Source organism: Porites lutea, chromosome 9 (genome assembly GCF_958299795.1).
Source record: "Porites lutea chromosome 9, jaPorLute2.1, whole genome shotgun sequence".
NCBI lineage: Eukaryota > Metazoa > Cnidaria > Anthozoa > Scleractinia > Poritidae > Porites > Porites lutea.
The window spans coordinates 30,700,908-30,713,577 of NC_133209.1; the positions used below are offsets into that span (position 1 = coordinate 30,700,908).

General features: G+C 37.6%; 1 protein-coding gene across 1 annotated transcript in view; it reads right to left on the minus strand.

Moving 5' to 3' along the window:
• The window catches only part of LOC140948540 (protein diaphanous homolog 2-like), a 34,291-nt gene that overhangs the window by 18,331 nt on the left and 3,290 nt on the right, over positions 1-12,670 (minus strand). The window contains exons 4-9 of the mRNA XM_073397790.1: positions 8,903-9,033; positions 6,740-6,878; positions 5,152-5,276; positions 851-956; positions 525-635; positions 294-412 (exon numbers count right to left, since the gene is read on the minus strand). Coding sequence (XP_073253891.1) covers positions 294-412; positions 525-635; positions 851-956; positions 5,152-5,276; positions 6,740-6,878; positions 8,903-9,033 — 731 coding nt within the window. The remainder of the gene's footprint in view (positions 1-293; positions 413-524; positions 636-850; positions 957-5,151; positions 5,277-6,739; positions 6,879-8,902; positions 9,034-12,670) is intronic.

The following is a 12,670-nucleotide window of genomic DNA, read 5'->3' on the forward strand; positions in this document are numbered from 1 at the left end:
AATTCTTGCTTAAAACCCAAAAGGCGTTATGTAAATCACCTTTACATTCTCTAAGCTATGATTTACATTCTGTCTTGGACAACCAAAAAGCATTAAAAAAAACTTTTCAGGCCACTACATTCAAAGTCAAAGAAAATTAAAGGACTTTTCAAGGACCAGCAAAAAAATTTAAGGACTTTTCGAGGACCAGCACAGAAATTTAAGGACTTTTCAAGGACACACACAGAAATTTAAGGACTTTTTAAGACTGTGCGAACCCTGGTCAAATTATCTACAATCTGTTCTAAGGATACTCAAAATTTATTGTAATGTCTTTCCATCTGTGCTGGAATTCAACTGAATCATCATCTCTGTGTTCTTCAAAGATATCCAACTGGACATTCAGATCATCATTTTCAAGATCTCTAAGTTCCTACAATGTAGATAGAGAAAACCATGTACAAAAGAGAATAGCAAAATGAATTACACCAAAATCTTAAAACCATTTTCCGACCCTTGCTTTTTTAACACTGTTGAAAACAAACCTGCAAAGGTTCCGTCATGCCCTCTCTAATGAACTCATTTCTCAGATGCAATCTAAAATCCAAGTCATCAGGGGTACTGACCAAAGCATTGATAAGCTGAACACATGCTACCTAGAGAGATAATAATAATAATTATTATTATAAAAACCATGAAACATCTGCTGCACCAACATGTCTACTCTTGTCTAATGTTGCAACATTTGAAAACCCAAAAACCAAGCAACTAAAGAAATATATTACATAAGGTTAGAAAAGAAACAACAACAACACCAGTTACAGGAGCCAAAAGGGAGTAAACTTATGTTTTTTTTAGGATATGTGTTTACCTTTAGATTCGTGTGATCATCATGCAGAGCGTCAACTATTTTGCTAAATCTTCCCCTGTTTTCCACTTCTCCACAAATGGTGATTGCTTCTAAGGCTTTCGCGTGCCTGGAATTAACACAAATCTGATTACTAGTGTTGTTTCCTTAAAAGAAGGCCACTTGTTTCATATAGCTTTAGTAACAAGTGCAATTTAGAAGTTTTGTAGCGCATGGAAAGTCTCATAGACACACTTGCTAGGTCCCCCAGTCCTGCCACAGAACTGCCAGTTTTGGAGAAGATTTCCTGGCCCCACAGTGAACTGCAATGTTCTCATGGCAAACTGATATAAATGAAAATTCCTAGTGAAATTTACCACCTTCCAGAAAAATTCATTCCCACTCAGGCAATTCTACCACTTGAATTTCATTTTGACCAACAACATTACACTGAACAGGGCTCCTTAAAATTATCTTATTTGTATTCATCATTCTACATACAGAAGAGTTTTCTTTAACATTAAAACAAATGTGCATAAGACTGACGCTGTTGCTCACCTGACCTGTGAAGGCTGGCACCAGTATCCATATTAATTTTGACTGATACATGTACATACATCAGTTATCCCGATTTAATGATAAAAATGCTTTTCCAAGAAATGAAATTTTTTTTTCCATATTTCAGCTGTACATGTACACATGGGCGTATGTGGGAATATGGACACTATGCCCCTAACATGACGGTCTCAAGGATGTATGGATATTCAAAGCTAGCCAGGACTTTTACACTTCTTTTGATTAATGCACCTATCAATGTAAATCCCGTGGGGGGGGGGGGGGGGGGGGAGTGCGGGCAAGGCGAGGGGATTTGATGCCTGAGACTGTCCCCCTGTCGGGCTTTTGATCGTGCGAAGCTACCCCGGGGTCGGGACATTTGACTTTAACCGATAATTTAGAGCTACATTACAGTCTGAAGACATTCAAAGAATGATCCACGATTTTATGAATACTACAACCATCACGAGAAATGTTGACATGAACCTTCATGCTGTAGAAAATATTCTTATTTCAACCGCCAAACGCTGTTTGAAGATCAAGACAGCAAAAAAGCGACGTTGCAAAATATCTTCGAACAAAAAATGGTTCGACAAAGAATGCCGCTATAAAAGACATGAACTGAGGAAACTTTCTAATCAAAAACATAGAGATCCTCTAAACAATACCCTCAGGGAAGAGTTTCACAACGTCTTAAAACAATATAAAAACCTTTTGAAACATAAGAGAAACGAATACTATAGCAATAAGATCTGTGAACTTGAAAATACGGTGGAAAATTCGAACAATAAGAGCTTTTGGAACTGTTTGAAGTCAATGGACGACAGTATGAAGGAAACCTACACCCCTCCAATTTCTGAAGAAAAATGGATGTCCCACTTTCAATCTTTGCACTCGAATGAACCCCTTAATGAACAGCAGGAAGCAATTATAGATGAGTTGCAGAATTCAAAGGACATTACGACACGATCTCACTCCTTGGATTACCTCATCACTGAAAGTGAAATTCGCACTGCAGCTGGAAAACTCAAAAACAACAAATCTTCTTTTTCAGACAAAATCAAAAACGAAATGATCAAATCTAGCCTAAACGAATTAATGCCTGTTTATCTAAAACTATTTAACACGGTCCTCGACTTAGGAACTATGCCCCAAATGTGGTGTGATGGCCTCATTACACCAATTTTTAAATGTGGTACTAAAAGCGATCCATCAAACTACCATGGAATTTGTATTTCCAGTTGTATTGGAAAACTATTTTGTTCAATTCTCAATCAGAGACTTCTAAAGCACGTTGACTTAAATAATATACTTCACAAGTCTCAAATTGGTTTTCTAGCAAATAATAGAACAGCAGATCATGTCCTCACACTTCGAACATTAATAGACAAATATGTCCATTGTCACAAGGAGAAAATATATGCGTGTTTTGTTGACTTTAGGAAAGCCTTTGATTCAGTTTGGCATGATGGGCTTCTCTATAAGTTATCTAAGATCAATGTCCAAGGAAAGTTTTATAGTCTAATTAAGAGTCTATACTCGAAGTCTACCTGCTCTCTCAGGATTGGAAATAACAAAACACGATCTTTTCAATACGCAAGAGGAGTGCGGCAAGGCTGCATTTTAAGCCCTCTGCTCTTTAACTTATACCTTAACGATCTAGCGTTCTCATTTGACAATGTTTTATCAGACCCCTTCGTGTTACCAAATGGCACCAGACTCAACTCTCTCCTTTACGCAGATGACTTGATAATATTATCGCGATCCAAACTTGGTCTACAAAACTGCCTTAACGTACTATCTTCATATTGCAACTCATGGATGCTTAGAATAAATCCTAAGAAAACCAAAATAATGATTTTTCAACGATGCACACGAAAATGTGAACATAACTTCCGCATAGGCAATGAAGTAATCGACGTTGTCCAAAACTATACTTTCTTAGGAACTCGCATTACATCTTCCGGAAATTTTACACTTTCGCTTGAACATCTCCGACAAAAAGCTCTTAACGCGCTCTTCAGCCTCAGGCGGCACACGGATTTGAATAATCTTAAGCCCTCACTTGCGTGTAAAATTTTTGACTCTATGATTTCACCAATTCTAACCTACAACAGTGAAGTTTGGGGTGCTTTTGTTAAATCAGATTTTAAGTCCTGGGACAGCTCTGCAATTGAAAAAACCCATTTGCAATTCTGTAAACGTTATTTACAAGTACATAACAAGGCATCCAACATTGCTTGTAGAGCTGAACTCGGTAAATTTCCCATGATCATTGATATAAATAAAAAGATTCTAAATTACTTAGACTATCTGAGAGGTAAAGATGAAGATTCTATAGTTAAACAGGCCTTACAAATTTCAATTGACCTTCATCATAACGGAAAAACTAGCTTTTACTCTAATCTCATGAAAATGGTTGACTACTATGATCTAAACTATGACTTTTCCTGTAATTCATTGAGTGACTCAATAGTTAATAGGTATATCGGCATAATGAAAAATAAATACGTCTCTTACTGGAATCAGACCCTTCAACAATCACAAAAACTCAGTTTTTATTGTACAATCAAAGACGACTATAGCCCCTTGCCGTACCTAGTTTTAACAAGAAAAAACCCTTCGAGAAAAGCATTAGTTAGATTTAGAATAAGTAGTCATCAACTTAGAATTGAAACAGGTAGATACGAAAACATTCCTCGCAATGAAAGGATATGTCACTTTTGTACAAGTAACAAAATCGAAGATGAAAATCATTTCTTACTAGATTGTAAGGCTTATTCTCAGATCAGAGACATATTTTTCTCCAAACTAGAAACTAAAATACGTGACTTCAAATCACTTTCACACGATACTTTAATATCTCTTCTTATGAATTCCTCTGATTATTTAATTAACTGTCAATTAGTTTCATTTATCTCGCAATGCTTTGAATTAAGAACCAAATTAATATCAATGAATGAATGAATGAGAACTGTGACGTTTTGTAATGTTTTGCACGTACTAATTAGTTGAATTAGTACTTAAATTTAGACTAATAGCTTTTGCAATACTGTAATTCCTTTATGGTCATGCAAATAAAGCTTTTGGTGTTGTTGATAGAAGCCTGGTATCAATTTAGAAGCGGTAACCAAGTCCATCCCTCGAGGCTTTCTGAAAGTCACTCTGTTGGAGAAAGTTATGAAGTTTTCATTTATTTTAATGGCCATAATCCGATACTTTACACTGTCAGCTAAACAGATAATGTCTATTTTTAGAAAGTTTTTATCTTCAAGTTCCCATCTGATTGTAAACCTCGATTGAAATCGAATTCTACCATGAAAGTCAGAGGATTTTTTACAGGTCACTGATCCGACCTGTTGAGCCGATGTTATAAAGCATTTTACGTTTCATTAATATAATAGCACGGTCAATCTTCCTGGAGTGATCAAGAGATGCTAGTGGAGAGAGAAAATACTTAATTACAGCGAGTAATTTAACGGAGCTTACGCCGTTAACCTTAAATAAAAGTAGTAAGAACATACTTTGAAATGTTCTTTCATTCGTTTTATATAGTATTATAGTATTGTTTGTTTACATTTTTTCCCTGGGGTGGGGGCTTTTTTGACTTTTTTGATTGACCTTTCGTTTCCCACCCTGGGGAATTTGATCAAAAAATTTTAAAATTTGTCAAATCCCCACCCCTTGCCCGCACTCCCCCCTCCCCCCGACGGGGTTTACATTGATAGGTGCATAATTTCATAGCAAATTATTGGTGAGGAGTGACTTACTTAACAAGGCAAACGGCAGCCATAACTTTGACAACATCAGTCATCATGCTTGTGTGGTTCGCATCCATTGATCTTGCCAGTAAGGTCAGACCATCCTCACTTTGAAAAACCATGTTAAGACCATACTGAAAATCACCAATAAGTAACAATGAAAACAAGGCAAAATGAAGCAGTTTTTTACCTTGTACAGTGGAACCTCGCTTTAAAGAAGGGCCAAGGGACCATCAAACTTTGTTCGCCATAACGAGGTTTCGTTATATCAAGGTTCTTTTTCATATATTTTACTATTATTGGTGTAAAGAAAATTGTCTGTTCTATCAAGGACTTCATTATATAGAGGTTCGTGAGGTTCCACTGTATATAGCATATTCAAATGGCACAGTTTGAGTTTGAAATTAAATCAGATAAGAATAGTTTTAAACTAGGGATCAGACATAATTCACAATCATAATTGATTATAAGGGTTAGCAGACAAAAGAAATTGAGAACCAAAAATAGGATGAAGCCATTTTAATCTGAATAAGAACAGAGGCATTCAGTCTCGCTTGTTTGGAGATAAGATCAAGAAACGAGGAGGCGATTAATTCTACACCAAATAGGATCTACTCGCTAAAGGTTTTTTACTTCCTACTTCATTGACGTCAATACTTTTCATTTGTTTATGAACTGATTTAGTGCGCATGTTAGAGATGACCAAAAATACGTCTGCGGTTGCAGGCTATACGTGTGTATAAATACATGAAAATTCAAGAGCCTCAATTCCAGAAAAATTACACTATTGCCAGAGATCAAAAAAGTGATTTACATGGCACGTCATTTCAATCATCGCCGAAAATAAACCGCATGCTCATCACAAGACCTATTTGCATACAATAAGAGTTAACAACACCTGACCATCGCAGTTTTGCTTATTAAGATTCTTACTTTTTTTTCGACCACTCAGTGGTGTTCGCATGTTCCAAAGTAATCACTGCTTTCAAGCAATAGAATTTGTGGACTGACACGTTTTGGAAAAGCTCTAAATTCAATCTTTCCTAAGTTTTTTTTTCACTAAACATGCTTAGCTTCGATCACAATGATTCTTAGTCCCAGTTTCCACGGTCTCGGCAAGGAACGCCTGGCACAATGACCCCTTTTGTGTCCTCAATACAACAAAAAACGTGTGCAGATTATGAGTCTTGCTGCTAACGCAAGCGAGACTAACTACAACTATCAACATCCCAGATACACAAAATCCACTTGCAAAGACCTTTTTCGTGATGCTTAACTCAAAAAATGAATGGCAAGGCCTTTTCTGGGTTGTGGTAAATGAGGAATGGAATTCTTTCTTTTTATACCTTGAAATTTTCCTCAAAGTCTTTCTCATTATTTTATGTTTCCATTGTGATTGCACCAGGAAAGAAGCTAAATCACACTCCATAATAGTAATCACCCTATTCAGCATCAAGGTCTCATTCACCTTCTTAATCAACTTCATTTTCTTCTTTAATTGAAGAAATCGTCAGTGCTGTATTCCAAATTGAAGCACTCACTCCCCGAAAAAAGTAACATTAAGAATCTCAAAATTAATGAAAATGAAAATCATTACCTTATTGTTCATGAAAGCTTTTAAGCATTTCACACATTCATGCTGTATTCTTTTTTCCACATTTCCCTCCTTTTCACAGGCATCTCTTAAGTGTTTGAGCAAAATCTTCATTCCCTCCTCACCAAACTCCTGGATCCAGCTTTGAAACAATCAGAAAACTGTTAGTCTCCAAATGAGCCATAATTATGGCTATAAATTAAGCAAATTCTTAGGAATAAAATTATATGAATATTTGAGATGACGGCGGCAATACACATACATGTACTTTGATGCACATAAACTGCAGAAGTGGATGGTATTCACTGTGAGGATCATGAACGTCTGACATTAACATGATGCAACGTATAATGGAGGAAGACATTGGCATCACAAAAACTGTTTGCTCTGAGACCTAATTTTTTTCACTTTTATTTACAATGAATTAATGTTGTAAACATAAGTTTAAATGAAGTTAAATTTATTTAACACAGTTAACAACGAGGAGCGCAGGCATGGTCAGCAGTCAGTGTTTTGGCTCAAGCACAGTCAGCCTTGCTTGCACCACCTCCATGTGCTCAGTAAAGCATTTTTTTGGCGTTTAGCCTTAGGATTATTATTTTACCCCCATCCCTTCCACCCCTGTATTTTTCCACTAATAAATCAGTGTGACAGGTGCCTGGTTCCATTGGTGTGGGGGCTCATGGCTGGAGGGCATGGGTCTGCCAGTCATGGGGGTGTAACTTTATCGAGGGGCTGGCTGTGCCAAAAGTGGAAGCCCCTGGACATCCTGGGAACCCACCTACACTAAGCAACGCCATTGTTAATGTAAGTTTAACGAAGACTACTTAAGACAATATTATAAAGGGGGATCAGTTCACACCCTACTATAATCTGCTCTCTTGGATGTGGCCTACAATAGGAGTTCTTATTGAGAATTAAGTCGCTGACTACAGCATAACATTTAGAATGAAGATGAAAATTTATAGCAGTGAGACTCATAATCTGCAAGCCTTTTTTTCTTCGTATTTAGTACCCAAAACAGGAATCATGGTCCCAGGTAATCCTAGCAGAGACTTAGTGAGGAAACTAGGAATAAGAATCATTGTATGACCGAAGCCACACATGTTTCGCAAAGAAAGCTTAGGAAAGATTAATGCGATTAAGAGTTTTTCCAGAACAGGTCGGTCCACAAATTCTATTGCTTGAAAGCTTGATTAATTTGGAACAAGTGGTACACTTCAGTGGTAAAAAAAAAACGAAGAATCTTAAGTAGCAAAACTTTGATGGTGAGGATAACTGGTCAGGTGTTTTAGACTTTCATTGTATGCAAATGAGTCTTGTGATGAGCATGCGGTTTATTTTAGGTGATTATTGAAATGACACACCATTTTGATCTCTGGCAATGATGCAATTTCTCTCGAATCAAGGCCCTTGAGTTTTCATGTATTTATACACACGCATAGCCTGCAACTGCAGAAGTATTTCCAGTCGTGAAGCAGTCAAAAAACACTTTCCAGGCCACTACATTCAAAGTTGAAGAAAATTCCAGGACTTTCAAGAACTTGCACAGGGACTTAAGTACTTTTCAAGGAAAAATAGAATTCAAGGACTTTTCAAGGACTTCCCCTTAAATTCAAGGACTTTTCAAGACTGTGCCAACCCTGTATTTTGCACTTAAAAAACCCTTCAATCATGGCACAGACCTCCACTTAAGAGTTAATAGTATAAAAATATTTACAAGGCTGCCACCAAGGGCCTTGAGCTGGGAATTTCCCGCAGCTGCTATCAAGATAAATCCCGGCTACTTTCATAGGAAACACACGAAAAATAATAATAATAATAATAATAATTCTAAAATTTACCCTTGGTATTATTTATAGCACTACTGGTAGTGAGGCCGAGCAAATGCCTGAAACAAATCATTCAAATCAAACTTAACAGGGTTAAGAATCCCAACTGGCCGGAGGCAAACCATGCCAGCTGGCTTTTCACAAGCATGGTCGAGGATTTGAACTCAGTACTACCATGAACAAATCCAGCTAGTGGTCAGCATGGGACTTGAACTCGGGGCCTCCGAATTGCAAGTCCAGCACCCTAACCACTGGGTCATGCTGCTTCCCTCTGTCCTGCAGACAGCCCTGTATTTAACGTAGAAATTAAAGTTTTCCAGGCCCCCCAACATACCTGAGTGGTCTCCCTGTAAGAGAGACTCGGACAGACTGTAGTGACTTCAGTAGATGCTCTCCTGACACATCATTTCTACCAAGTTCCTTAATATAATCATCTGGAGAGGACAAGCCAGCATGAGATGTTTTCTGTTTGTCAAAAAAAAAACACTCACATGTTATTTTATAATGTAATTTTTCTCAAGTGAAAGGGTTAGACTGACAGAGCCTTACTTCACTCATTGTCTCCAGGTCAGTTTGAGCTCCAAGCAAAAATATTATGACAAATATTTTCCCCACTAGCCCAACCCTGTCCAGTCACCAAATATTTCATAGCCTTGTAAAAACGCCCCACGGCTAGCTGGTTAAAAATAGCTTAATAATACCCCATTATTCAAAAGCAGATGGTAACTTAAGAGTTACAATGCTGTAGCCCATTGAAAGATTGAGTCTCTCTAATGAACAGCCAGCACTGGAAATAGGTAGATTTATATAAGCATAGACAGCAGTGATAATAGTGAGCACAAATCGAAAAGTCAACTTGCAAATGGTAAGAGCAGCAAAATAAGCAATCTAAGTTGTGAACTCAGTTCTTTCCATGCACTTTTGAATTCTTGTTTGACCATACATTATCTTTGTTAAATCTGGCTGTTATCCATTGGATAAATCTCTCTCCAGCAGATAACATATTGTTTCTAGTAATACTGTCTTATCCACTGGATGGTGATTTATCCTCTGGACAGGACTATCCAAGGTTTGAACCACCGGGCCTGCATATTTATGAGTTCCTGAATGCCTTACAGGTGATCAACTACCTTTGTCCTTCTCAGCCCTTCATAACTAACATGAGCAATCCTCTTAGAGACCACTCTACCATCAAAGGCATGTGTGGTTTTTCAGCTGCAGTATCCTCATAAACAGTTGTTGGGTTTCTTCACTGGTTGATACTTGGTTTTCAGTTGTTATGAAAAAGACAAATTTATGGCATTTCCCTACTCTCGGAGCCATTGAGGAGAATTGCACAAAGCCATATTCGTTGTTGTCTGTGTTCCTACAAACGGCTCTCATAATTCTGTCTATTAAGTTTCTCCAGTCAACAATCTACCTTTGCCGGATAGTTTTTAAACGGTACATGTTTAAAGAATGTTGAAAAGTGGTTTCCTTGATACAGCCGTGGACGCACTGGCGAGTGAAGCTTCTGATTACTCTTTTGTGTGACTGGAATCAGAAGGAGAAAACCTATCAATATATTCTTGTACAGGAAGATGTGAGGCTTGAGAAAAGAATCCATTAAACATGAAAAGTTTTAACAGGCATTCGCTTTGACCCTGATCTGTGGTTTTACCAAAAAGTACAAAACAGTCCGCATGATCTTCACCGATCTGGTACACTTTAAATTAATGATCCTTGTACCTTTGCTGTTTGTCTTTAAAATAAATTGTTGCGTGAATATTCTGCTTATAATCTAGTTTCCAAGACTCAAAAATGCTCACAAACTCGCAAAATGCAGGTGATTTTGATAATCTGTGAGTGAGAAAAATTTCCACTAGCAAACCTTTGCGAGTTAGAATCATCCATGTCTCCCAAACATTTGGAGAATTAAGCTGTTCGAACGCAAGAAGGAATGTAAGGACAACATCTGAGGCTAATAAAACAGCGGATGCTGAGCTGAGAAGAGCACATTTTTTGTTAGCCACTGGCCAGCAGTATTGCACCACGGCTCTTTGCCACCCATGCACATTCACGTGTAGTTGCTGTTCCTCATAGTTTTGTAGCTACTGTTTTCATTACTTATGTCAAAAATAACTTTAAAAAACTTAACTTAAATTGGGGGCCCAAAAAAACAGGCTGATTATCACCCCAGAGCTCAAGTAGACAGGTGGAGGACAACGACAAAGGACGCCAAATAATATTTAATACTTTTTTTATTAAACTTTTCAGCTCATAGATAGGCTGTGCAAAATATCAGTTCTAATCTTTATATCAGATATGGTCATTGACATTTCAACAAAAGAATTTGCTAGTGGTCTCACCAGTTTGCTAGTGAAAAAAAATCTTACTAGCAAAACTTTGCAAGTGCAGGGCTGTGCCCGGTGGCCCCTGAAGCCTAACTTTTGCCCTTGGGCAACTGGAAAATCTCAGATTTTTCATACAAATCACATGCTGGCCACCCTAGATTTTACAGTTTCAGAGCACTGGGCTCCCTTCAATTTTCCTTAGGGCACAGCCTTGACGTGAACTTCGAGCCATGGTTTCTTTATGTGTTCTACTCAATAACGTTTGTTTTGCGGAACAATGATCCGACACAACATGAAGGAATTTGTTCTGTTGCTGATAGGAAGTTGAAATTTATGCTCAACGTTGCTCAATTTTTTACACTTATCTGCTGTGTGTTTTGGCCACCAGTCAGGCACTATTTGCAGGTATTTCTAGGTTTATATAGGACGAACAGGGAGATCGAACACTAATATAAGGTTTGTTTACAAATTTTGTTAGCAGATCGGAGACTGATTAGTTTGCCTGGGTCTGTAAAAGACCTCGATAAGTACACGTAGGTAAATGTTTGTTTCAAAACAGGACAGGGTTGTAAATCAGGGCTGAAAATAACGGCCGGTCAACGGACAATGTCTCGCCTGATCGCGGACTTGACTGGTCAAACTCTGGTCTTGCTGGTCATTTTGAGCGGTCATTTTTGGATACAAACATTTTATTTTCCATACAGTTGTCGTTTAATGCTCTATAACACTGCAATGATTTCTTTTTTCTTTGGCTTATTTTGCTGCTTTGCACTAAACCCTTCTAATGAAAAGAACGTCGCAATAAATTAATTTCATGTCGTCATGTCGTAATGAAATGCAACAAAGTGAATAACAAACTGAGTTGAAAAGTAACGCAACGTCGCAAGTCATACTGTACTTTCTTCTTTGCAGTAATCAGTAATGTGACCTTCGACGGAATTCGGGCAGATCGATCGCAATTCTCAACAGGTCATCCTGTGTTTCTCCGGGAATATTGTTAGTGCATCGATTAATAATAATTTATTTTACGTCGAATATCAATCTCGTTTGAAGACTCGATTCCAGAATAGTGTGATAAAAATTTAAGCTAATCAAGAGGGAAGGTCGTCGTCGTCTACCTCGTTCTCGTAAACAACTTTATGCAAATTTCTGTTGACATTTGAGCCCTTCGCGATAAAATGTTGCGCGATGACCCAAATGAAAGCTCTGCTGTATATTTACTGACTTCTAATGATAAACACGCTGTTTTTGGAACAAACTTCTTGCCAATGCAAATCAACTTCTTTGCCAAAAATATTAGCGATGATTCTTCTTTGAAGTGACTTTCGATCACGTGCCAGGCAAGAAAAAAGTTTGACCGATGTTCATTTCGGAACATCAACATAAAACAATCATGTGAAGATTTTGTAAAATAACCCAAAACTTTTTTTTTTTTGGTAATTCTTAAAGTTTGTTGAACTGTATGTGTATTCCATTTCCTGAACCTTGAGAGTTTAAAAAGGATTGACGCTTCACCTTTTACCTTGAGAGACTTCAGACACCACCGTAGGATGATACTCAAAGTAGAACGTAACATTAAAACATGCAAAAACCGTGGAAAGGAGCTCTACAATGTGCAAAAGCATTTTTCACCAACTTGCTGTCAAAAATGTGAACGTCAGTGTAGTAATAACGATCTATTTCCAGCATAATTCGATACTCCTTAGGCAAAAAAAATATTATAGCATTCATAATTCGACCGGCCAGAATCCGGGTTTGTCCGGGCTAAA